General features: G+C 40.7%; 1 protein-coding gene across 3 annotated transcripts; it reads left to right on the plus strand.

Moving 5' to 3' along the window:
- The first annotated feature begins 2,311 nt into the window (after positions 1-2,311).
- NDUFAF1 (NADH:ubiquinone oxidoreductase complex assembly factor 1) lies at positions 2,312-27,451 on the plus strand. 3 transcript variants are annotated; one of them, XM_019442509.2, is made up of 6 exons: positions 2,314-2,572; positions 6,289-6,403; positions 7,236-7,881; positions 12,149-12,334; positions 25,860-25,934; positions 26,687-27,451. In XM_019442509.2, exons 3-6 carry the CDS (start codon positions 7,306-7,308, stop codon positions 26,834-26,836), a joined length of 987 nt encoding a protein of 328 aa, XP_019298054.1. In that variant the 5' UTR covers positions 2,314-2,572; positions 6,289-6,403; positions 7,236-7,305; the 3' UTR covers positions 26,837-27,451. The 3 variants fall into 3 exon arrangements, with proteins under 3 accessions (XP_019298055.1, XP_019298054.1, XP_019298053.1); XM_019442508.2 differs by lacking the exon at positions 6,289-6,403 and having other exon boundaries at positions 2,316-2,572; XM_019442510.2 differs by lacking the exons at positions 6,289-6,403; positions 12,149-12,334 and having other exon boundaries at positions 2,312-2,572.
- The last annotated feature ends 284 nt before the right edge of the window (positions 27,452-27,735 follow it).

A 27,735-nucleotide genomic window follows, 5' to 3' on the forward strand; every position in this document is an offset into this window, starting at 1 on the left:
TCAAGGCATTTGGCTGCCTTATGTCTATAAAAAGACCGTCCTCTGTTGGCTCCATTTCTAATTTGGATGGGTTTTAGTTTTGTTATGAACAAAGCTACAGTTAAGTTCTGGTAAAGCCCACTACCTGGGAGCTCCTGGGAGGCTAAGAAAGAAGGCAGCACAGACCTGGCTGGATTAACCAAAATAATAATTTCTCTCAACCCTTTGTCTTTATTCTCTCCCATAATGCCTCCACCCTCTCTTTTGCCTGCCATTCTCACATCCTTCCTTCTTGATTTGATCAATTTCCCTCCCTTCAGCCTCTCTTTCCCCACTGCTAAGGAATACCCATGGGGTTTCATACACTTAAACAGTTAATGAATAGGGAAATGCAAATCAGAACCACCATGAGATATCACTGCACATACTTTAGGATGGCCCTTCTAAAAAAAGAAACACAAACAGAAAATAACAAGTGTTGCTGAAGAGGTAGAGAAAATGATTCTTGTGCATTGCTGGTGGAAATGTAAGATGGTGATTTCTCAAAAAATTTTTAAGTAGGCTCCATGCCCAGTGTGTGGCTTGAACTCATGACCCTGAGATCAAGAGCCTCATGGGGCACCTGGGTGGCTCAGTCGGTTAAGCGTCCGACTTCAGCTCAGGTCACGAACTCACGGTCCGTGAGTTCGAGCCCCGCGTCTGGCTCTGGGCTGATGGCTCAGAGCCTGGAGCCTGCTTCCGATTCTGTGTCTCCCTCTCTCTCTGCCCCTCCCCTGTTCATGCTCTGTCTCTCTCTGTCTCAAAAATAAACGTTAAAAAAAAAAAAATTAAAAAAAAAAAAGAGCCTCATGCTCTACTCACTGAGCCAGCCAGGTGCCCCGATTCCTCACATCTTAAACATTAGAATTACCATATGGGTTTAATAACCAAAAGAGTGAAAGCAGAGGCTTGAACAGATATTTGTACACGTATGTTCACAGTAACATTGTTCACAATGCGCAAAAGGTGGAAATAAGCCAAGTTGCCATCAATAATGAATAGAAAAACAAAATGTGGTAAGTACATGCAATGGAATATTATTCACCCTTAAAAAGGAAGAGAATTCTGGCACATGCTACAGTACGGTTGAACCTTGAATATATTATACCAAATGAAGTAAGTCAGACACAGAAGAGCAAATATTGTATGACAAGGCACCCCTGTCATATACTTTAAAATATAGATCTTTGGGGCCCTTGGATGGCTCAGTCTGTTATGTATCCAACTCTTGATTTCGGCTCAGGTCATGATCTAATGGTTCATGAGATCGAGCCCTGTGTCTGGCTCTGTGTGGACAGCACAGAGCCTGCTTGGGATACTCTCTGCTCTTCTTTCTCTCCCTCTCCCTCTCCCTCTCCCTCTCCCTCTCCCTCTCCTTCTCCCTCTCCCTCTCCCTCTCTCTCAAAATAAATAAATTTTATAAAAATATAAATAAAAAATAAAAAAAAACTCTTAACAAAAAGAGGTTGGAAATATATTCTGGGATTTAGGGAAGATGAAATTGTACATAACTTATATCTGAAACTAAAAAGAGTCAGTGGTGGAGGCAGCTGTGGAAGGTTCAAGGCGGTAGGATAACCAGGCAAGTGTCAGTCTAGAAAAGTCAAAAGCAGAATTTCAAGAAGTAAGAGGTGGTGGAATGGAAACAAGTGGTAGGGGAAACTTGGAAAAGCCAATTGTATTCGGTGAGGCCTTTCGGAACCTTGGAAAAGACTGGAATTAATTGCCGGGGGTTACAATTCATTCGAATACTTGCTAAGAGCTTAATTCCTGCTAGCACAGTGCTAATTGCTGAGGACAGAAGAACAGCATAAGTCTGGACTCAAGAAGCTCACAGAGTGGCAGAGGAAGTGAGAAGTGAATACTTAAGACACAATGTTGAAAGTGCTTAAACAGCGGTGTGCAATAGATACAGAAGTTCTGGAGAGTGGGCGGCCCCATTGGGCAGGATTTGGGTAGGACTGGTAGGACGGTTTGCTGTCCAGGTGCGTGGTGGGTCTCCAAAGATTCCGGGGGGGGGGGGGGGGGCGATTCCAAGGAGATCCAGTCCTCTGAGGCCATGGGCAGCTTTTAGGTGCTTGCGGGGAGAGGCGGCAAGAGGGGACCCTGGCGCCCGGGGGCGAAAGGACGTTAGCAGTATTTGGGTCCTGTTTGAAAGATGCGAGGTGGAATTTGCAGCCTGAAGCAGGGATGCATAAAGGGAAGGAGAAAAGCGTCTCTAAACTCTCCGCCACTTTCTCACACAGGGCAGAAAAGATCAGGAGGGGGTAAGCGGAGCCCTTTGGGAGGCTGTTCGACCAAAAGCCTGAATTCGCCGGGCTCCGGAAATCTTCTCTTCCCCGGACTGCGCCTCGGCCGGAACTCTAGTGCCCTAGGGTCTGGTTTGGCGCCGGACTGGAAAAGCAGACGGACGCACACGAAGAAAGTGGAGTACCCGGTCGGGAAAAGCGGAGATCCGGGTGGAGGTCACTCGCGCGCTCCGGCGGGGAGGCCAGCAAGCACCGGCAAGCTGTTAGCGCGTCCGGGACGTGGGAGGGCCACACAGCCCCAGCAGGTGAGGCCTGACGGGGCTGCCTCTCCGTGGCACGGTCCCGACCGTTCCCCCTGAATCAGATCCGGAGTTAAAACACAGGGGTCGAGGGTTAGTTTTGCCACTTACTAGCTGTATGACCTCGGTTAATTTATTCTTGGAACCTCCGTTTCCTCGTCTTTGTAATGGGAACAGTTATAGCACCTCTCTCAGGGTTGTTGTGAGGAGTCAATGAAATATACTTAGAACAGTTTCTGGCACATGGTAAACCCTGGGTATATAATCTTTACTAAGACTACTCTCTTTTAGCTCAGTGGGTTCCGTTGCCGTCAGAATTCATCAACTTCGGCATCGGATCATCCATTTGATGGGTTTTACTTTATGTTTATTGGTAAAAATACAAAGCAAAATTTTATAATTAAATTTATGTTATTAGAGAAGTAACAGCACTATTAAGAGTGTGGAAAATAGGGTAAATAATGTTACTCATAATCCCATCCTATATACAGCTTTAAGCCTTTTTTCGCCACCCAAAACTTTTTTGTCTCTGCATTTTTATGCTTGCAATATTTGTATATATGCAGTTTGGATTTCTCCTTATTTGCCACTTAGTAGTGTAGCCTATGGTTGGGGTTCTCGAGAATCTTTTATGATTGTACAAATTCCATTTTGTAGGATTATCATTTGTTTCCCAAATTCCTTAATATATAGAGATAAAATTATTTAAGCACAATCGGTGAGGGAAATTGAAATATTACCTGTGATTCCAGGACCTCAGATCAACTGTTTTTAATTTCCTGGTTCCCTTCCTTTTTTAGTCCATGTGAAAATATACTGTTTGCGTGGTTTTCATTTATTCAGCAAACATCATTGGGCATCAGTTATGTTTAAGCCATGGTCCTTATGATTAAGGAGGTCACACTAGTGAGGTAGACAGATAAAAGTGATATTCTAACATTATGTAAGGGCAAAAGAGGGGTATGCACGGATTGTCAGGAGAATATGGAGGAAGAGTAATGTCATTGCCCCCTGGTGGAAGGCAACCATGACTATAGTTGAACATGAGCTTATTACTTCTTACAGTGAGAAAAAACACATACCATAGGAAACCATGTAACATCTAAGTAAGAGAGTGTTAAAAGGGATTTATTATTGGATTTAGGTTTGTGTTAAGTGATTTGGGGGAAAGTAGTCTGGAAGTGGAGGTAATTCTATGACTGGGAATGTGAAGTCTTATCTATCTAGTGTTAGGCTAATGCCATGATTGGTCAACATATACCAGTCATTCAGGGCACCTGGGTGGCTTTCGGTTAAGTGCCCAGACTCTTAACTTTGGCTCAGGTCATAATCTGTTTGTGGGATCGAACCCTGCATCAGGCTTTGCACTGACAGTGAGGAGCCTGCTTGGGATTGTCTCATTTCTTGCTCTCTGCCCTGCCCCCCTCACTCACAGACTCTCTCTCTCTCAAAATAAATAAACTTAGAAAAGATATGTCAGTCATTCATATTAGCCAAGATAGTAGAATATTTGGTCATTTTTGTGGTTTCAACAGTGGTTTTTTTTTTTTTTTTTTTGTATGTGTTCAGACAGGATTATAGTTGGTCTTTTTAAAAAATTATTATTTTTTTAATTTTAGAGAGACTGTACACAAGCGGGGGAGAGGGGCAGAGGGAGGGAAACTGAGAATCTTAAGCAGACCCCACACTCAACACAGAACCTCACAAGGGGCTTGATCCCATGACCTGAGCCAAAATCAAGAGCTGGACGCTCAGCTGACTGAGCCACCTAGGTGCCCCTACAGTTGGTCTTGATGGAGCTGAGGTTATTGCCCATAGATATGAGTCAATAGATCGGGACTTGGGCACATTTTGGAGGGCCTTGTGTACTATTTTAGGAGTTTGAATTTCTGGGGAGGAATTGCTGACTTATTATAAGGGGAGTGCAGTCAGATTTAGACAAATCCCTTTTGTTGCCTGTCAAAGGATAGATTGGGAGAAGTAGAGGAGATCAGAGTCAAGGAGATGTGTTAGAATTTTGCTACTTAAAGAGTATCCTATGGACCAATGACAAGGGCATCGTTTGGGGGCTTGTTAGAAATACAGAATCTCAGGCCTTATCCTATACCTACTAAATCAGAATCTGCATTTTAAAGTGATTTAAGAAAAAAATTTTAATGCTTATTTTTGAGAGAGAGAGAGAGAGAGACAGAGCACAAGTGGGGGAGAGGCAGAGAGAGAGAGAGAGAGAGACAGAGAGACAGAGAGACAGAATCTGAAGCAGGCTCCAGGCTTTTAGCTGTCAGCACAGAGCCTGATGCGGGGCTCAAACTAATGAATCGCAACATCATGACCTGAGCCAAAGTCAAAAGCTGGATGCTTAACCCACTGAGCTACTGAGACGCTCCAATTCATAGGCACTTAAAGTTTGAGAAGCCCTTTGTTGGGAAGTTACAGTAGTCCTGGTAAGAAGCAATAAGACCCTGAACCAAGACACTGGTTGAGAAAGTGGGGAATTGTGGAGGTATTATTTAACATATATTACAAGTCTCCTGCATGCCTGGCACCATCCTGGGAGCTGGAAGTGCCACAGTGAGGATGGTCTCCCTCGCCAGACTGGAAGTGTCTTGATGGAAGAGACTAATGAAGAAATTGCAGTAAACTGTAGTAGGGAAAGTATAAGCCCAGGATGCAGTAAGATTACATCAGAGGGATGCAGGTGCTGGTGAAGTTGAATCGTCAAGGAAGGGTTCTTGGAGGGGTAAGGAATGTTGAAGCTGAGTTCCAAAGGATAAGGTAGCTAGGCAAAATCTGTGGAGGGCATTCCTGGCCTAGGAACAGCAATCAGCCAAAGACTGAAGCCCAGAGAAGGGAGTACTGGTTGGCACTTGGTGGAGCACAGGTGTTTAGCCAGGATTGGAGTAGAGAGTGGGATGTGACTAGAGGTGAGGTTGGGGAGATGAATGGAGGCCAGATGTGGAGTCTTCTAGACCCTGTGGAGAAAGTTGGCCTTTATTCTGAAGACCATGAGGGAGCCCCACATGTGTTTTAATCAGAGAAGATAAATGATCAGTTTTATGTTTTAGGCCCTTCTAGATGCTGAGAGGTGGGATGAGGTAGAGGTGGTGGCAGCAAGCCTGGAGGCAGGGAGCAGAGTGCAGTGTTCTAGAAGAAAGAAAGTGGTGATTCCCCTGATGTGAGGAGTGAGGGAGGAGGGGCACTCTAGAAGATTGACCACTCCTTGGTTGTAGTTAGGGTGGTCTGGGCGCCATTTAGTTGTAGACTACTAGGCAGTTGAAGCAGGTGAGCCAGATTGTTGGATTTTGGCATTTTTGAGGCTTTTTTTTTTCTTTTAAGTTTTTAGTGTTCTGTTTATTTCCTCATTCAGCACCATCTTCTGACTAGTGGATGAATTTTTGTTTTTGTTTTTCCTTTCTCCCGGTCTTTGGGCCAAGATAGGAGAAAGACAAAGAAATTGGCATTGCATCTTTTATTTCCTCTTAGGGGTAGCTGGAGTAAGTAGGAGAGAGAACTGTTTAGCCAAAGTTGTTATTTTACTAGAGCTATAGAACTTGTGTTGCTGATGTTTTTACTAGAAGCAGCAGCATCTAGTGGAAGGACTCAAGGCTAGGGTTCTAGTTCTAGCTTCCGTGCTGATTAGCAGTGTGAGCTTAGGCAAATCATTTCACCTGTTGGTGTCTGTTTCCTAGAGAAAGGAAATATCTCCCTGGCTTGTCTTACAGGAGCCTTGTGTGCCTTAAATGAGATAATATATGCCAGGTGGTTTGAAAACCTTACTGGATCAGAGAATGCTCTTGTAGCCTTCATTCCATCTGATCTTCAGAAGAATACCTTATGGTAAGTAGAGGAGGTGTTAACACAGCCTTACCCCTGAGGAAATGGAGGCTTCAAAAGATTAATAGCTTTACCAGAGGATAAAGAGCTTTATTAGGTTTAGCCGTATGAAATTGCCAATATTCACAATGTTCATAACCTAATAAGTGGGCATGTTTTCTGACTCCACATACAATGTACCCTGTAGTCCCTGTTTGTATAGATGAAGTGCTAAAATGTTGTCAGTTATCCTAGGTCCTGGAGTGAATTAGTTGAGTATTTTATTTTAGGTGTCAATGATTTCTTTAAAAATCCAGCATAAGAGCACCTGGGTGGCTCAGTCAGTTAAGCATCCGACTTTGGCTCAGGTTGTGATCTCAGGTTTGTGAGTTTGAGCCCCACGTCGGGCTTTGTGGTGACAGCTCAGAGCCTGGAGCCTGCTTTGGATTCTGTATCTCCCTGTCTTTCTGCCCCTCCCCCACTCATGCTCTGTCTCTCAAAAAGTAAATAATCTTTAAAAAATTAAAAAAATAAAAATAAAATAAGAATCAGCATAAAAATTTGGTTTAAGGTCAACACAACCTTTTGAAGTACATACTTGAATTATTTTGAGGTAATAATTAACTCCATGAAGGGGGCCTGTGTTTCTCTTCCTCTTCTCATTTTTTCACTAGGCAGGGGGATACTTTCTTTACATACTGCGTAAACAGGCTTATGTTCATAGTAGGCCCTGGGGAAGTGTTTATAGAATTAGAAAATAAGTTCATGAATTTCACAACACGTGTCTTTGTTGAATTTGAAATTGTGATGCAGTCATTGCTACCCTGGTAACTCTTCAATGTCTTTTCCTTTCTAGGTGGAATTGAGCTATTTGCTGAAGCTTCTTTCCTTTGTAGCCCAGGGAGAAATTTACATTTTATCTTACTATGGCTTTGGTTCACAAGTTTCTGAGTAGCGCTTATATTTTCAGAAAATGCCTGAAGCCAAGTGTTTCCTCATGTCCATTTTTGGGTAATCGCTTTGCAGACTATTGTTCTAGTAGTCTTCAGAAACCTGTGGCTGCTCCTGGCAAAACGTCCTCTCAAAGGAATACTGAAGGGGATTTGCAAGGACATCACCAGAGAGAAGTTGCTTTGGATATAACCTCTCCAGAGGAAAAGCCGGAAGTTAGTTTTGATAAGGCAATTAAAGATGAAATAAAGAACCACTGTAGGCGTTTGAAGGATGATATTGTGAATTATTGTATCGGCCCTGAAGGCCGCCCTCTGCATGAGGTCTTGCTGGAACAAGCCAAGGTTGTCTGGCAATTCCGTGGAAAAGAGGACTTAGATAAGTGGATGGTGACTTCTGATAAGACAATTGGAGGCAGAAGTGAAGTGTTCCTGAAAATGGGCAAGAATAATCAGAGTGCACTGCTGTATGGAACTCTGAGCTCTGAGGCGCCTAAAGATGGGGAAAGTGGCCACAGTGGGTACTGTGCAATGATATCCAGGATTCCAAGGGTAAGTGAAGTCCCAGAGCCTCAGTTTCCCAGTGAACGGGGGTGAATTTCATTGTAGTATGAACTGTAGCAGATAGCTTTTTTTGTTTTTTAAACAAAATACTTTTTTTTTGAAGTTTATTTATTTTGAGAGACTGAGAATACGGGTGGGGGAGGGACAGAGAGAAAGGGAGGGAAAGAGAATCCTATTGCGCCGCTTGAACTCAGGAGCTGTGAGACCATGAACTGAGCCGAAATCAAGAGTTGGACGCTTAACTGAGTCACTCAGTTGCCCCTACAGATAGCTTTTGTTTGTATGAATGAAAACACCTGGTGGGTCATCTGTGTCAGTGGGGTTAAGTAACTACGGGGCACAGGTGTGAAAAGCAAAAGCATAAGGGGGAAGTGGTTCCTGAGGAGGGGGCACTTGTTTCTGGGCATCACTTTGGGTCAGGGTGGGACATTCTTATGTTTGAGGAGCTCTGAGAAGTCAGACATTTGAACAATGATCTCGGGAGATATGCATCTTCTCTAATAGACCACAGACCCTGTGATGACCAGAGGTTCATTAGGGTGGATGTAGGGTCACCATGTAGTTTTTATTTGGTTTTTTAAGTAAACTTTTTTATTTTAGAAAAGTTTTAGTTTTACTGAAAAATTGTGCAGATAGTACAGAAGACTCCATATGCCCCTCACCCACCTTCTCCAATTGTTGCTATCTTACATTGCTTTCGTACATTTGTCACAATTAGGAAACCAACATTGGTACATTACTATTAACTAATTCCAGACACTATTTGTATTCCAGTAGTTTTTCCACTTGTACTTTTTCTGTCCCAGGATCCCAGCCGGGACACCACATTATATCTAGTTGTCATGTCTCCTTAGGCTCCTCTACCATGTAATAGTTTCTTAGTCTTTCCTTATTTTTCCTGAGGATTTGAGAAATCCTGGTCAGGTAGTTTGTGGAATAATCCTCAATTTGGGATTTTCAGATGTTTTTTCTCCTTGTAAGACTGGGTTTTTGGTTTTTTAGGAAGAATACCACAGAGCTGAAGTACTGTTTTCATCACATCATATCAGGAGTACATGCTAGCAATGTGACTTATCATTGATGTGTTAACCTTGATCCCCTGGTCAGGATAGTGTTTGCCAGATTACTCTGTTGTTACTATTTGTTTTTCTTCTTTCCATACTCTTCTTTGGAAGCAAGTCACTAAGAGCATCCTACATTCAAGGCATGGGAGCAGGGCATGGGGTTAAGTTCTGTCTCCTTAAAGGGATGGTATTTTCATATATTATTGGGTATTCTTCAGAGAAGAAGTTTTGTTTTTCTCCCACTTTATTTAGTCAGCCAGTCATTTTGTATGGACTCATACTTCGGGTTATAATCCAGTGCTATGTTACTTATTTTGTTGCTCAAATTGTTCCAGCTTTGGCCATTGGAAGCTCTTTCAAGTTGGTTTTTGTCCTTTTGACATGCCTCCATTTTTTTGTTTTTTAGAACTTTTTGGCACTATAAGATGCTCTAAGCACATTTTGTATTTTCTCTGTCCCAAACCTAGAACTAGCCATTTCCCAAAAGAGCCCTGATGCCTTTTTTTGGAGAATGGTATTAGAAACCCAGATCTGGGTGCTGAGTATGCTTGTTGCTACTGGGTTGACAGTACTTCAAGGACCTCTCAACGGACACAGCAGGAAATACAGGGATGTATACCAATCGTGGAAACACGTCTGTAACTATTTCTGTACAAGCCAAATAGGAGTTCATACCGTGCTGACTCTAATATAGTACCATGTGGTTCATTTTCAGCTTCTCCCTCTTCTTATCTATAACTTCGTACTGTAATAATGTGAGAAACCTGTCTCCCATTATTTACCATCAACTTACCTGTTAATTCAGCCCCGTGTACATGCAAAACAGTTTCAGAACTTTTAAATTTTTTTAATTAAAAAATTTTTTTTAATTTATTTATTTTTAATGTTTATTTTTGACAGAGAAAGAGAGTGTGAACAGGGGAGGGGCAGAGAGGGAAGGAAGGAGACAACAGAATCTGAAGCAGGCTTCAGGCTCTGAGCTGTCAGCACAGAGTCTGATGCAGGGCTCAGAATCATAAACTATGGGATCATGACCTGAGTCAAAATCAGATGCTTAACCAACTGAGCCACCCAGGCGCCCCAGCAGTTTCAGAACTTTTAACCCATAACCCTGTAAGAAACAACTTTACCAACTAGAGTACACTGGGTATATATAGTTTCCTTTGTCTTTAGTTTTACAGTTTACCATCAGAACATTATTTTCTAGAGTTACTTAGGTTAGCTTCTTTGTCTCACAACCAGTCTATGGCTTTTTGCAAATTTGCTGACTGGATGTTGTTTCAGGGCTACCTGGACAGGCTCTCATGCCTGGCCTTGGCCATAGCCTCTGGATGTTTGCTTGGCTATTGTACTCTAAGGAGAAAGGCAAATGTTAGTTACAAAGGTCCCTCTCTCCAGAGAATGATGAGAAAGAAAGGTATGTGTTCTTTCAGAGACAAGTATGCATACAAAGATTTTTTTTTCTTTCTAGTGCCTGAAATCCACAGAATGGATTTGGTCATTCCACAGTAGAAAATAATTCTATGGCTGGATAAACACTGTGGAGTAATGAAAATAGGTGATAAAATTTATTAAGTGTGCCTTGCCAGTCCTCTTGCTACTTTCTGTGTGTGTGTGTATATATATACATATATACATACATAAATACAGATATATACGTATATATACATATATATGTATACATATATATGTATACATGTACATATACATATATACATGTATATACATATATCCCTTTAATTCCTCACAACAATCCTGTAAAGTGTGGTCATCCTAATTATACAGATGAGGAAACTGAGGCTTTGGGAGAGTTAACAACTTGTCTAAAGTTACACAGCTAGTAAATAAGATAGTTCATATCTGAGCACTGCTATTCTCGAAATCAGATTACCTTTGAGAATGCTGTAAATAAACAGCATTTTTAAATGTTTAAATGTTTAAAACAGTTTTTAAATTAACACTAAATTCCATTTTCCATGAGAGACAGTATAGGTAGTTATTAAGAATACAGATTTTGGAGGGGCACCTGAGTGGCTCAGTTGGTTGAGTGACTGCAGCTCAGGTCATGATCTCACAATTCGTGAATTCGAGCCCTGCATCGGGCTGTTTGCTGCCTGCTTCAGATTCTGTGTCTTCCTCTCTCACTCTCAAAAATAAATAAACATTAAAAATTTTTTTTCTGGGGCGCCTGGGTGGCTCAGTCGGTTGAGCGTCCGACTTCAGCTCAGGTCACGATCTCGCGGTCCATGAGTTCGAGCCCCGCGTCAGGCTCTGGGCTGATGGCTCAGAGCCTGGAGCCTGCTTCCGATTCTGTGTCTCCCTCTTTCTCTGCCCCTCCCCCATTCATGCTCTGTCTCTCTCTGTCTCAAAAATAAATAAATGTTAAAAAAAAAATTAAAAAAAAATTTTTTTTTTTTTAAATATAGATTTTGGAATTAAATGGCACTGGATCTACCATTTCCTAGTTGAGTGCTCAGTTTCTTCATTTGTAAGCTGGAACACAATGATAGTATCTATCTCAGAGGGCTGTGAGGGATGAAATTATGCATTCACAGTGCTTACTGTAGGTTTTCAGTGGATGGTAGCTATTGTTATAAAACAGCAATTTTAAAACTTGAGCTCTTTCATAGTTTTCTGATTTATAGGAAGGCAGCTGTCGCTGCCCACTCAGAATCCATTACTTGATAGGACCAGGGGAAAAAAAGGTACATACAGCAATTCATTTCCATTCATTGATACATATGAGTGCCTACCACATATCAACACTGTCCTGGGCCAGTCATGTCCTGAACATTACCTTTGAAACATAAATACGGGGCGCCTGGGGGTGCATTTGGTTAAGCGTCTAACTCTTGATTTCGGCTCAGGTTAAGAGTTTGAGCCCTGCGTTGGGCTTTGTGCTGACTGTGTGGAACCTACTTGGGATTCTCTCTCTTTCTGCCTGTCCCCCAATTGTGCATGCATACATGCTTTCTATCTCAAAATAAGTGACCATTAAAAAAAAGAGAAACATAAATACTATGTCAGTATTTTATGCTAAAAAAATAATCCCCAGATTTATCTGCCTCCTTATGGTAGAAAGCCAAACTAGGTAGAAAAATGCCAGTGGATCCTTTTGATACTTCAAAAGATGACTAATTTTGCTAGTAGTGGAAAATGAGATGAACTTAATTTTCCTTTCTGCACCTTAGGGCCCTTTTGAGAGAAAGAGGTCTTATGATTGGTCCCAGTTCAACACTCTGTATCTCCGTGTACGTGGAGATGGTCGGCCTTGGATGGTGAATATTAGACAGGACACGGATATAATCCAGAGGAAGGATCAAATGTACAGTTACTTCATGTTCACCCGTGGGGGGCCCTACTGGCAGGAGGTCAAGGTAACAGCATAAGTCTTTATTGTGTATGAAAATGAAGTCTTTTGAAATCATGGCTATCCTGTAGTTTTTTTTTGTTTTTTTTTTTTTTCCTTATTAATCCCTTTTGGAAGGTGTGGAAAGAGAAAGAAGGAAGATGATCTAGGGGTGAGATTTATATAAGTGATTTTTTTCTTTAATTAATATAAATGTTAGTTTCCTAACCAGTAAATATTTCTCATAAGGATATGGCCAGGTCCATGGTAAATCATGGGTACATCTCTGCTCTGTGCCCAAGTAGATGTTTCTTCTTAAGTTTCCACCACATCCCCTCTTCCAGGCAACTCTATTAAGCTAGTATCCCTAGCTTAGGAGAAAGTCTTCTTAGGAGCAATAAATACTTCATATTTTACAATCATCAAAATTTTTATTCATTTTTTGGTAATATAAGGCACTGTTACTTTGTGAGAGTAAGCTTTAAGAAGGTAAAAATGTTCACCCAGAGGAAAAGAGGTAGAAATTAAGGGAATGAATTTCAATTTCCCATTCTTTTCTTCTGTCTACTGAAGGTTTTTAATACATAAACTCCAAAGAAAGTTCCTCTTTTGCTTATACTTAAACCTAAGGGTCATTCTAGATTGCTTTCTCCCTTACCCCACATATAGTCTGTTTAGCACATCCTGTCACCTGTACTGTACCCAGAGTCTGACCATTCTAGCCATCTCTCCCACTCACCCTATTCCAGGCCCTTGGATTTACTACAGCAGCCTCTTCATGGTTTTGCCCCCTAAAATTCACTTTCCACTCAGCTGTCAGAGTGATCTAACACAAAGTGCAGACTACATCAGTCACATGCTTAAAACCCTCCAGTGGCTTCTCAATGCAATTAGAATAAAGCCCAAACTCCTTAACATGGTCTACTGGGCCTATAGTATCAGACCCCTATCTTTATCCTCAGTCTCCCTGCCTACCTTCTTCCTCCATATTGGCCCCTTTTCTGTGTATCACACCCAACAAGCTCACCTCCATCTCAGAGCCTGTGTACTTGATGTTGTATCTGCTTGGTATGCTTTTCACCTGCTTGTTCTTCCTTATCACTCACCTCTCAGCTCAAAAGGCCTCAGAGATGCCTGACCCCTGTAGCTAGAGTTGTATCCTCTAACCCAGTCACTAACACTACCCTGTTTACTTTTTTCATAGAACTTATCACTAAGTAAAATTATTTTGTTCATTCACTTGTCTCTTTATTATCACTTTCTACCCTGTGCCCCTGGAACATAAATTCTGTAAATTTGGAGAGCAGGGACCTTGTCTGTATTGTCTCCCCTGCTGTCTCCCCTGCACCTGAACAGTGCCTAGCATATAACAGACACTTGATGCATATTTCTGCATTAATATAGTTACATAAGCAAAAAATTACTACATGTGTAACACTTGTATACGAATAGTATATATAACAAGTTATTATTACTTTAAAATGTTTAGTTTTGAGAAAGAGAAAGAACACGTGAGCAGGAAAGAGGCAGAGAGAGAGGGTGACAGGATCTGAAGCAGGCTCTGTGCTGTTAGCCCAGAGCCCAAATAAGGGGTCAAACCCACGAACCATAAGATCATGACCTGAGCCAAAGTTGGATGCTTAACTGACTGAGCCACACAGGCGCTCCAATATAATGAATTATTAAAACTAGGATTTCATATAGAAAATTTGGAAAATCCCGAAAAGGAAAAAAAAATTAACCACTACCCAAAGGTAAAATACTTTTGGTGTGTACCTTCCAGATCTATTTTTTTTCTTTCTTTCTTTCTTTCTTTCTTTCTTTCTTTCTTTCTTTCTTTCTTTCTTTCTTTCTTTAATTTATATTAAAGGTTAATATAAATAATTTATATTATTTATATATTTAATTTATATTATTTATAAATAATAATTTAATTTAATTTATATTAAAGGTTAGTTAGCATATAGTGCAACAATGATTTCAGGAGTAGATTCCTTAATGCCCCTTACCCATTTAGCCCATCCCACCCCCTCCTACAACTCCTCCAGCAACCCTCTGTTTGTTCTCTATATTCAAGAGTCTCTTATGTTTTGACCCCCTCCCTGTTTTTATATGATTTTTTTTTAATGTTTATTTATTTTTGAGAAGAGAGAGACAGAGCATGAGCGGGGGAGGAGAGAGAAAGAGGGAGACACAGAATCTGAAACAGACTCCAGGCTCTGAGCTGGAGCCCCCCGATGCGGGGCTCAAACTCATGGACTGTGAGATCATGACCTGAGCCGAAGTCCGACGCTTAACCGACTGAGCAACCCAGGCACCCCTGTTTTTATATGATTTTTGCTTCCCTTTCCTTGTGTTCATCTGTTAAATTCCTCATATGAGTGAAGTCATATGATATTTGTCTATCTCTGACTAATTTCGCATAATACCCTCTAGTTCCATCCATGTAGTTACAAATGGCAAGATTTCATTCATTTTGATTGCCAAGTAATACTCCATTGTGTGTGTGTGTGTGTGTGTGTGTGTGTGTGTGTGTGTGTGTGTAGATACATATACACACACACACGCATGCTCATACACATATATTACCGCTTCTCCTTTATCCATTCACTCATCGATGGACATTTGGGCTCTTTCCATGCTTTGGCTATTGTTGATAGCCAATGTTTACTGCTGTAAACATTGGGGCGAATGTGCCCCTTCAAATCAGCATATCTGTATCCCTTGGGTAAATACCTAGTGTAATTGCTGGGTCATAGGGTAGTTCTATTTTAATTTTTGAGGAACTTGCATACTGTTTTCCAGAGTGGCTGGACCAGTTTGCATTCCCACCAGCAGTGCAAAAGAGATCCTCTTTCTCTACATCCTCGCCAACATCTGTTGTTGCCTGAGTTGTTAATGTTAGCCATTCTGACAGGTGTGAGGTGGTATCTCATTGTGGTTTTGAGTTGTATTTCCCTGGTGATGAGTGATTTGGGCATTTTTTCATGTGTCGGTTGGCCATCTGGATGTCTTCTGTAGAGAAGTTTGTCTTTTGCCCATTTCTTCACTGGATGATTTGGTTTTTGGTTGTTGAGTTTGATAAGTGCTTTATAGATTTTGGGATACTAACCCTTTTTGATAGGTCATTTGCAAATATCTTCTCCTATTGCCTTGGTTGCCTTTTAGTTTTGCTGATTGTTTCTTTCCCTGTGCAGAAGCTTTTTATCTTGATGAGATCCCAATAGTTCATTTTTGCTTTTGTTTCCCTTGCCTCTGGAGACATATTGAGTATGAAGTTGCTGTGGCCGAGATCCAAGAGGTTTTTCCTTGCTTTCCCCTCTAGGATTTTGATGGTTTCCTGTCTTACATTTAGGTCTTTCATCCATTTTGAGTTTGTTTTTGTGTATGGTGTATGACAGTGGTCCAGGTTCATTTTTCTGCATGTCGCTGTCCAGTTTCCCAGCACCATTTGCTGAACAGACTGTCTATTCCATTGGATATTCTTTCCTGCTTTGTCAAAGATTAGTTGACCATACTTTTGTGGGTCCATTTCTGGGTTCTCTATTCTATTCCATTGATCTGAATGTCTGTTTTTGTGCCAGTATCATACTGTCTTGATGATTACAGCTTTGTAATACGTCTTGAAGTCTGGAATTATGATGCCTCCAGCTTCAGTTTTCTTTTTCAAGACTGCTTTGGCTATTTGGGATCTTTTCTGGTTCCATACAAATTTTAGGATCATTTGTTCTAGCTCTGTGAAGAATGCTGGTATTGTTTTGATAGGTATTGCATTGAATATATAGATTGCTTTGGGTAGTATTGACATTTTAACAATGTTTGTTCTTCCAATCCAGGAGCATGGAATGTTTTTCCATTTTTTTTGTGTGTTCCTCAATTTCTTTCATAGGCTTTCTGTAGTTTTTAGCGTATAGATTTTTCACCTCTTTGGTTAGATTTATTCCTAGGTATTTTATGGTTTTTGGTGCAATTGTAAATGGGATTGATTCCATGATTTTTCTTTCTGTTGCTTCATTATTGGTGTATAGGAATGCAAGTGATTTCTGTGCATTGATTTTATATCCTGCAACTTTGCTGAATTCATGGATCAGTTCCAGCAGTTTTTTGGTGGAATCTTTTGGGTTTTCCAAATAGAGTATCATGTCATCTGTGAAGAGTGAAAGTTTGACCTTCTCCTGGCTGATTTGGATGCATTTTATTTCTTTGTGTTGTCTGATTGCTGAGGCTAAGGCTTCCAATACTATGTTGAATAACAGTGGTGAGAGTGAACATCCCTGTCTTGTTGCTGACCTTAGGGGAAAAGCTCCCAGTTTTTCCCCATTGAGGATGATGTTAGCATTGGGTCTTTCATATACGGCTTTTATGATCTCGAGGTGATCCTTCTATCCCTACTTTCTTGACGGTTTTTATCAAGAAAGGATGCTGTATTTTGTCAAATACTTTCTCTGGATCTATTGAGAGGATTCTGTGGTTCTTGTCCTTTCTTTTATTGATGTGATGTATCACATTGATTATTTTACAGATCTTGAACCAGCTCTGCATCCCAGGTATAAATCCCACTTGGTTGTGGTGAATAATTCTTTACTGTATTGTTGGATCCAGTTGGCTAGTATCTTGTTGAGAATTTTTTATCCACGTTCATCAGGGAAATTTGTCTATAGTTCTCCTTTTTAGTGAGGTCTTTGTCTGCTTTTGGAATCAAGGTAATGCTGGCTTCATAGAAGGAGTTTGTAAGTTTTCCTTCCATTTCTATTTTTTGGAACAGCTTCAAGAGAATAGGTGTTAACTCTTCTTTAAATGTTTGGTAGAATTCCCCTGGAAAGCCATCTGGCCCTGGACTGTTGTTTTTTGGGAGATTTTTGATTACTAATTCTATTTCTTTGGTGGTTATGGGTTGGTTCAGATTTTCTATTTCTGCCTGTTTCAGTTTTGGTAGCTTATATGTTTCTAGGAATTTGTCCCTTTCTTCCAGATTGCCCATCTTATTGGCATATAATTGCTCATAATATTCTCATATTAATGTTTGCATTTTTGCAGTGTTGGTTGTGATCTCTCCCCTTTCATTCTTGATTTTATTTATGTGGGTCCTTTCCTTTTTCTTTTTGATTAAACTGGCTAGGGGTTTATCAATTTTGTTAATTCTTTCAAAGAACCAGCTCCTGGCTTCATTGATCTGTTCTACTGTTTTTTGGGGGAGTTCGATAGCATTTCCTGTCTTGTGCTGGGTTTGGGTTTTATTTGCTGTTCTTTTTCCAGCTCTTTGAGGTGTAAGGTTAGGTTGTGTATCTGAGACCTTTCTTCCTTCCTTAGGAAGGCGTGGATGCTATATACTTGCCTCTTATGACCATCTTTGCTGCATCCCACAGGTTTTGGCTGTGGTGTTATCATTTTCATTGGCTTCCATGTACTTTTTAATTTCTATTTTAACTTCTTGCTTAGCCCATTCATTCTTTAGTAGGATGTTCTTTAGTCTCCAAGTATTTGTTATCTTTCCAAATTTTTTCTTGTGGTTGATTTCAAATTTCATAGCATTGTGGTGTGAAAATATGCATGGTATGATCTCAGCTCTTTTTGTACTTGTTGAGGGTGATCTATTCTGGAGAATGTTCCATGTGCACTTGAGAAAAATGTGTATTCTGCTTTAGGGTGAAATATTCTGAATATATCTGTTAAGTCCATCCAGTCTAGTGTGTCATTCAAAGCCATTGTTTCCTTGTTGATTTTCTGTTTAAATTATCTGTCCATTGCTGTAAGTGGGGTGTTGAAGTCCCCTGCTATTATGGCAATGAGTTTGTTTGTGATTAATTGATTTATATATTTGGGTGCTCACACGTTTGGAACATAAATGTTTACAATTGTTAGGTCTTCTTAGTGGATAGACCCCTTAATTATGATATAATGACTTTCTTCATTTCTTATTACAGTCTTTATTTTAAAATCTAGATTGTCTGTTATAATTATGGCTACTCCACCTTTCTTTTGGTGACCATTAGCATGATAGATGGTTCTCCATCCCCTTATTTTCAATCTGTCTAAAATGGGTCTCTTGTAAACAGCACATAGATGGATCTTGTCTTCTTATCCATTCTGTTGCCCTGTGTCTTTTGATTGGAGCATTTAGACCATTGATGTTTAGAGTGAGTAGTGAAAGATATGAATTTATTGCCATTGTGTTGCCTGTGAGTTGGAGTTTCTGGTGGTATTCTCTGGTCCTTTCTTTTTTTTTTTTTTTTAATTTTGTTTAATGTTTATTTATTTTTGAGACAGAGAGCATGAATGGGGGGAGGGTCAGAGAGAGAAGGAGACATAGACTCTGAAGCAGGCTCCAGGCTCTGAGCTGTCAGCACAGAGCCCAACGCGGGGCTCGAACTCACGGACTGCGAGATCGTGACCTGAGCCGAAGTCGGACGCTTAACCGACCGAGCCACCCAGGCGCCCCTCTGGTCCTTTCTAGTCTTTGTTGCTTTTGGTCACTTTTTGTTTTGTTCTGTTTTGTTTTGTTTCATCTTTCCTCCCATCAGAGAGTCCCCCTTAAAATTTCTTGCTGGGCTGGTTTAGTAGTCGAACTCCTTTAATTTTTGTTTGCCTGGGAAACTTTTTATCTCTCCTTCTGTTTTGAATGACAGCCTTGCTGGATAAAGAATTCTTGGCTGCCACTCTTTTCTGGCCTGCCAAGTTTCTGTGGATAGACCTGCTGTGAACCTGATCTGTCTTCCCTTGTAGGTTAAGGACTTCTTTTTCCCTTGCTGCTTTCATGGTTCTTTCCTTGCCTGAGTATTTCGTGAATTTGACTATGATAGGCCTTGTTGGTGGTCAGTTTTTGTTGAATCTAATGGGAGTTCTTTGTGCTTCCTGGATTTTGATGTCTGTGTCTTTCCCCCAGGTTAGGAAAGTTTTCCGCTATGATTTGCTCACATAAATTTCCCTTTTTCTCTCTGTTCGTCTTTTAGGAGCCCTAGGATTCTGATGTTACTCCTTTTTTTTTTTTTTTTTTTTTAATTTTTAAAAAAATGTTTATTTTTGAGAGAGAGAGACAGAGAGCGTGAGAGCATGAGCGGGGGAGGGGCAGGGAGAGAGGGAGACACAGAATCCAAAGCAGCCTCTAGACTCTGAGCTGTCAGCACAAAGCCTGATGCGGGGCTTGAACTCATGAATTGTGAGGTCATGACCTGAGTGGAAGTCAGATGCTTAACCTTAACACTGAGGTACCCAGGTGCTCCTGATGTTATACCTTTTTAATGAGTCACTGAATTCTGTAATTCTTATTTTGTCCTCTTTTGCCTTAGCTGCCTCCTTTTTTTCTACGTCATTATTCTCCATAAGTTTGTTCTCTATATCACTGATTCACTGCTCTGCCTCATGCGTCCTTGCCACCATGCCATCCATTCACGATTGCAGCTCAGTTATAGCATTTTTTTATTAGATCCTGACTAGCTTTTACTTCTTTTATCTTCGCAGAAAAGGATTCTAATCTATTTTCAACTCCAGCTAGTATTCTTATTATTGTGATTCTAAATTCTGGTTCAAACATCTTGCTTGTATCTGTGTTAAGTCCCTGGCTCTCATTTCTTCCTGTTCTTTCTTTTGGAGTTTTGTCATTTTGAAGGAAGAAAAGGAATTAATAAAGTAAAAAAAAGAAAAAAATTTAAAAACAACACAAAGAAATCAAATGAAGGATGGTAGATCTTAGGTGTGTTTTTGTTTGGTTGTTGAAAGAGCTTGATAGAGAAAAAAGGGAAAGATAAGAAAAAAATGGGAAAGAAAAAAGGAAAACGTTTGAAAATTTGAAAAAATGAATACAATAAAATAGAATAAAATGAAATGATGAAAGTAAAATAGAATTTTAAAAATTTACAAAAAAGTAAAAAATATCATAGAAAAAATTAAAAATATTTTTAATAAAAATGGAAAATAAGTTCTTTCTCTTGTATTCAAGAAAAGAAAAAAAAATTGAATAAAAGGGCCAGCGAACAGAATAAAATACTATTGAAATTACATCTGGTTTCCTGTAGAAGTCAAACGATGAAGCACTTTATAATCTGTAAACTAAGCTGGTGGAGAGACTTGTGTTCCTGAAGAGCACGGTTGGCCTAGTTAGGTGGGGCTTAGTGAATGACTCTGTTCTCCACTAGATGGCGCTGCTTGGCTTACTGGGGTGGATTGTTGTGGTGTGTGCAGGTGTGTGGGGTGAAAATGGCATCACCCATTTCTCCCCAACCAGCAATCAAGCATCCCTCCTTTGACTAGGGATTCTGTCCACTCCCCACTTCTACACTGTCCATGACCAAGCTGTCAGGCTGCTAGGTGGCACCTTCCTCCTGAGTTTTATTTCAGATGGGGCTGTGTTTCCCAACACCTCACTTCTAAGGGACTGCAGCTTTGACCTGCTCAGACCCTCTGGGGGAGGGTCTCGCTGAGCAATGGCTGGGTTCCAGCCTGCTCCTAGGAATGTTCTACAGACTGTGCTGCTGTTGATGCCCAGAGACTGCAGCTGGGTGCCAGCCCATCCCAGAAAGTTTGCATGATTGTGTAGCAGCAGTGTTTTAGGGATTATGGTAAATAACAACACACATCTGGCACCAGGCTTCACCCTTAATGACCTTGTTCCAGCACCAGGGAATGTGGTTATTCTCTGGGGTCCTTTGGGACCCCTTTGGGACCTTTGCCTGTGGAGAGGCTGCACAGCCTCTACCAAATGTCCTCCCAGCAGGGGAACCACCTCTCCTCGTGTGGCCTGAGGACCCCTTGGACCTCACTCTGCTCCTGGGGATTTGCTCTTCCAGGTATCCAGAGCTCCACCAGGTATCCAGCTATGAAGTTTCAGACTCTGCACTCCAGCTGTTTAGAGTCTTAATGGAATTTAAGCCCTCTCCTTTCTCCCTTTTTTGTTTAGACTCTTGTGGCTGTTTCCACTCTTCCTTTTTCTCTGCAGCTGCTTTTGGAGGGGGGTGCTTTTCCTATACTCTCCCCCTGTCTTTGTGCTCTCTCTGCCAGCAAAAACAGCTCCCTGCCCTTGGTGGTTTCTCTCTCCTCCATTTTACCTCTCCGCACTGCATACCTTGCAGTTCTGTGGTTCAGGTTGTGCAGATTGTTGTGTTAATCCTCAAATCAGTTTTCTAGGTGTGCAAGATGGTTTATGGTTGATTTGGCTGCATTTCAGGGATGAGAGATACAAAAAAAACTTCCATGCTCTTCCGCCATCTTGGCCCCTCCCCCCAGATTTTTCTGTTTCCGCTTCAAAAAATTTTTTTAACAAAAATGTTATTGTGTCAGTGCTGTTTTATAACATATATTGTTCACTGAATTTCATATACAACTTCCTGCTGAGATACATTTTTATATCATTTTAAATTTCTTTATGATATTTTACTATATAAATAGAAGACAGTTTAGTTAGTCGTTCCCCTATTACTGGACATTTAGATTGTTTTCAGAGATTTTCACTGTTGTGCCAAACTCTGAAGTAAATATCCTTAATTATTTTCTTGGGATATATTCTCGGAAATAACATACCTAGAATAAATGGTATGTACATTTTTTAGGGCTTGCACACTGACAAATTATTCTCTGGTATTATTGCTATTTAATTGTTAACAATTACTTTCTTCCCTGAAAATACATGTAGTCCTAACTTTGGCCAGAAGGAATAGTTGTTTGCAACAGCTCTCTTTAAATTATTAAGGGAAAGTGTTGGGGAAGAGATTTTTTTTTTTTAATCGAAGTGTTATTGACCTACAATGTTAAATTAGTTTCAGGTATACAACATAGTGATTCACCATTTATATACATTACTCAGTGCTCATTACAATAGGTGTAGTCACAAGAGGTTTTTAATTAAATGTTACTAATTGCTGTTAACTTCTGCATGAATAATTATCCTTTAGTAAATAGAAGTGAGATGCTTAAGTATTTACTCTGATTACAGGGAGAAAACAGAGGAAAATGATGGAAAAATTATAAAATTTAGCTTACTGTCCCTTGGAAAGAGAGAACAACTGTTCATCCTTTTCTTTTTATGCAAGCTTTTAATGCAAGATTTAATGTTTCCTCTTAGCTTTTTTATCCAGCTAAAAAAAATCCAGTTCCTTTGATGTAGACAGTGTTCTTAGAGAATTGTGTGTCAAAAAGATAGAAGAGATTAGTTTGAGGGGACAGTAGGGTGGATGACACATGTTCCTTGAATGGCAACCAGGTAGCCTTGATTCCATTTCCAAAATATGTTTTGAATAATGAGGTAGATGAAGTGTGAAACTAGGGTGCAAAATGAAAAATTGATGGGGGGGTTCCCCCCAGGTTTGTCTGACAGGAATGAAGAGAGCAGGTGAAATAGGATGTGACTGCATTTAAATCTGCTATGTGAGCAGTGTGATCTACTGCAGTGGTGGGTTGGAATCTGAGCTTTGAATTGAGACTTTTATGTCCACAAGTGTTTTTGGTGATAAGTAATCTGAACAGCACATTAATTTTTTGGTTCAAAAGTCAAAAATCTAAAATGATGTACAGTGAGAAGCCTCACTCCCACTCATGTCCCTGTTGACTCTTCCTGCCCACCCGCTCTAGGGAGCCGCTCTGTAGTTTCTTGTGTAGTTGGCATTTTTGTTATGCAAATATAAGCAAATGTGAATACATGTTCTTATTTTGTCTAATTTTACTCAAAAGTATAAATAACAAACTTTGTACATCTTTAGTGTTTTTTTTTTTTTTAATTTAAATCCTAGAGAGCTTCCCTGTCGCTTTGTGGAGTTATTTTTCATTATTGTTATTTTGTTGACATTAAAAAAATTTATTTTTTAACGTTTATTTATTTTTGAAAGAGAGAGAGAGTGGGAGGGAGCATGAGCAGGGGAGGGGCAGAGAGAGAGGGAGACAGAATCTGAAGGAGGCTCCAGGCTCTGAGCTGTTAGCACAGAGCCCAATGCGGGGCTCGAACCCACAAACTGTGGGATCATGACCTGAACCAAATTTGGACTCTTAACCGACTGAACCACCCAGGCACCCCTGGCATTTTCTGTTAAATGGAATTCCCATAGTTGATGCCTGTATTAATAGACACTGGGTTGTTCCCATTTGCTGTGGTAAATTGTTTTGTTTTAAGTTTATTTTGAGAGGGAGACAAACATGAGTGGGCAAGGGGCAGAAAGAGAGGGGGAGAGAGAGAATCCCAAGAGGGCTCCACACTCTCCACACAGAGCCTGGTGTGGGGCTTGAATCCGTAAACCGTGAGATCATGACCTGAGCTGAAATCAAGAGTCGGATGCTCAACCTACTGAGCCATCCAGGAACTCTCCAGTTGCTCTAGCAAATTTTTTATTATTATTTTTTTGAGGCTTTTTAAAAATTTATTTTTATACTGTGTATTCTGTCTAGATTTTTCTTAATTAAAAAAATTTTTTTAAACATTTATTATTGAGAGACAGAGACAGAGCATGAGCATGGGAGGGACAGAGAGAACGGGAGACACAGAATCTGAACTAGGCTCCAGGCCCTGAGCTATCAGCACAGAGCCTGATGTGGGGCAAAGTCTCACACCGCGAGATCATGACCTGAGCCTAATTTGGATGCTTAACCGACTGAGCCAGCCATGCGCCCCTTAATTTTTTTTAATGTTTTTATTTTTGAGAGAGACAGACAGACAGACAGAGACAGAGCACAAGCGGGGAAGGGGCAAAGGGAGAGGGAGAGACAGACTCTGAAGCAGGCTCCAGGCTCTGAACTGTCAGCACAGAGACCGACGTGGGGCTTGAACTCACAAACTATGAGATAATGACCTGAGCCGATGTCGGACCCCCAACCGACTGAGCCACCCAGGCGCCCTAGATTTTTTTTCCTAATACATTGTAGAGGTCTGCCATTGCATCCTGTGTAGATCTACATGAAAAGAAACAGCTGTACAGTATTGAATTGTGTGGATGCAATGTAATCTTTTAACCATTCCCCTATTTTTCCTTTTTTTTTTTTTTTAATTAGAAAAAGCTGTACCATTACATATTTGTCAGAGTCTATCTGTAACATAAATTCCTAAAAGTGAAGTTGGTAGGTCAAAGTTACAGCATTTCAAATTTCGCTAAATATTGCTGTTTTCTATTGCTGTGAGCGATTACCATAAACTTAGCAGCTTCAAAAGACCCACATTAGCTCACAATTTGATGGGTCATGAGTTGGGACTTGGTGTGGCAGAGTTCAATGCTCAGGGCCTTAGAAGGCTAAAATTAAGGTGTCTCCTGGGCTGTATTCCTTTCTGGAGGCTCTGGGGAAAAATCCACTTACAAGCTCATTAAGGTTATTGGGCAAATTCAGTTCCTATGATTGTAGGACTAATGTCCTGGTTTCTTGACTGGTTGTCAGCTGAGGACCACTCTCAGCTCCAGGGAGCTGCCTGCATTCCTTGCCATTTTGTTTCCTCCACCTTTAGAACAAAAAGTGGAGGATCTCCCCCACTGAATCGCTCATGCTTTTAGGCTCTTTCACCAGTCCCTCCTATAGGCTCAAGTGATTAAATCGGGCCTACAGTGGATAATCTTCCCTACATTAAGGTCTGCTGCTTTAGGACCTTACTTGTGCACAGTCCCTTCTCAGCAACAGAGGTTAGCATGAATACCTGGAAGAGGGTGTGTGTATACAGAAGGGGGCTTCTTGGAGTCCTCTTAGACTCTTGCCTCCCAGTTGCCGGCCACTCTAAGAGTTGTACCAATCTGCACACCTACCCGCTGTATACAAGTGGGCCCGTTTCCCCTCTTCCCCGTGTTTCTATTGGTTATTAAACCTTAGTTATTTGTGAGTTTTGTGTTTAAGATATTAGAATTTTGTTCATAAATGTTACACATATTTATCCTTTGTCTTTGCTGTCAGAAGGTTAAATTGTACTCTACTGTATCATTTTTCCTTTGGGATTTCTGGCTTAGAAAGGTTTTTATCTGTTTTCTTCTAATACTTCATTTTTTAAAAAAATGCTGGTTTATTCTTGAGAGAGAGACAGAGACACAGAGCCTGAGAGGGGGAGGGGCAGAGAGAGGAGGAGATACAGAATCTGAAGCAGGTTCCAGGCCAGGCTCTGAGCTGTCAGCACAGAGCGCAACCCGGGGCTCGAACCCCCACCAACTGTGAGATCATGACCTGAGCTGAACCGATGGAACCACCCAGGAGCCATCTAAAGTTTTTAAAAATTTTTTTTAAAGATTTATTTTTGAGACAGAGACAGAGGGCAAGTGGGGGAGGGGCAGAGAGAGGGAGACACAATTCAAAGCAGGCTCCCAGGCTGTGGGCTGTCAGCACAGAGCCTGATGTGGGGCTCAAATTCACGAACCGTGAGATCATGACCTGAGCCCAAAGTCAGATACTTAACTGACTGAGCCACCCAGGCGCCCAACTAATACTTCATTTTTAAAAAATGTATATCTATGATCAAAATGACAAGCCACTTGTCATAACTGCATGTATTAGAATTATAACGTTAGAATTAAATAACATTAGCATTAAACTATTATCGTTGCAATTCCATACAACTGCCTCACTTGCTGACATTTGAGATGTTAAGTATATGGTTTCTTTTTCAGATTCCTTTCTCCAAATTTTTCTTCTCTAATCAAGGAAGAATCCGGGATGCCCAGTACCAGCTTCTGCTTGATAAGGTAACATTTTCCTGTACTTTCACTCAGAACTGTTCCCTTTAGTGAAACAGAACTCCTGTGAGGATCATTTCAGTTCATTTTTGAGGGCTGGCAAATGAAAGCTAAAAATTCTTGAGGCCATCCCTGTTACTCCCATATGGAGGTTGACTCAGACATATCTTGTGAGCCAAACCTCCATCCTGCAGGAATTTCCTATGGTCGTCATCACTTCAGCCTGCTCACATTTTATTTTAGCTCCAAAATAGTGAAAAGTATTGAAGTATAGGAGGGCTACAAGGAACCTCCATTAGACATCCATGCTGACCTTACCAGTCTGAAGTGGCACTACTTTGGAGAGGGAAGAGAAAGTAGAAGGTAGAAAATCAGCCCTGCACTTAGGATTTGCTACAGCATTTGAGAACTCTGGTGTACTTGCTAAGGGCTGATAGTGTAAAGACCCAGCTATGTTAAATTCTTTTTTTTAAACGTTTTTGAGAGAGTGGAGAGTGAGCCCTGCGCATCCATGCTAGCAGAGAGAGACGGAGCCGTAGAATCCAAAGCAGGCTACAGGCTCTGGGCTGTTAGCACAGGGCCATGTGGGGCTTGAACCCATGAGCTGAGAGATCATGACCTGAGCCGAAGTCGGACGCTTAACTGACTGAGCCACCCAGGTGCCCCAAGACCTAGTTATATTAATCACCTCAGGAACTTCAAAACTCCAGGAATGGTATCAGTATATGAGATTTTGATCAATTTCTGTATTTCCAATGTAGATCTCTTCTGTTGGATTCACCCTAGCTGATAAAGTGGATGGTCCATTCTTCCTGGAAATAGATTTTATTGGAGTTTTTGCTGATCCAGCCCACACAGAAGAATTTGCTTATGAAAATTCTCCAGAGCTTAACCCAAGACTTTTTAAGTAGTAGAGATGGTATGGTAATTTTGTACTACCAAACTGCATAGTATCATCCATGATGACAGAGACAAAATATTTAACAGCTTCCCATTAACGGCTGGGATGTATTCCCTGAGACAAAGCTAAATGCTGTTGCCAAGAAAGGCCCCATAGTGGGAGACACAGCATGAAACCAGGTTCTAAGCTGTACTTCAGCTTAAAGAATGCAAGTCCCGATGTGGAGATAATAGGTAAAGAACTTAACTGTTTTGGGTTAGAATGATTCCTGTTAGGAACTATTCCTGCCCAAGTTGGTATTGTCAAAGCAGGGCGTCTCTAAGATGATTGTTGATGTCTTTGTCTCTCTCTGTTCCTCATAGGTTTCTTGTGTTTTCTAATCCATCATTTAAGGAGACTGTTAAAGATTGCTATACAATTTAGTGATTTTTTAGTATATTCACAGAATTGTCAATCCTTACCATAAGCTAATTTTAGAAAATTCTATCAAGCCTAAAAAGAAACCTTAATTGAGTGCCCTTTGCAGGCACTCATTCTCCCAGCCCAGGTATCTATGGATCTACTTTCTTCATGGGTTTATCTTCTCTGGATATGTCTCCTACAAATAGAATCCAATAATATGTGATCTTTTATGTCTGGTGGTTTTTCATTTAGCATAAATGTCTTTGAGATTTATCCATGTTGTATCATGTTATGGTGTACTAAAAAAGAATGAGGTACTAATAATTTTTAATCCATTCATCCATTAATGGACAGCTGCATTTTCTCTACTTTTTGGCTACAATGAATAATACTGGTGTAAATAGTGCATACAAATTCTTGTCTGGACATGTGATTCTACTTCTCCTGGGTGTGTGTGTGTGTATATATATATATATGTATATATATATATATATATACACACACACA

This window comes from Panthera pardus, unplaced genomic scaffold (assembly GCF_024362965.1).
Source record: "Panthera pardus isolate Hobbes unplaced genomic scaffold, ASM2436296v1 HiC_scaffold_24, whole genome shotgun sequence".
Lineage (NCBI taxonomy): Eukaryota > Metazoa > Chordata > Mammalia > Carnivora > Felidae > Panthera > Panthera pardus.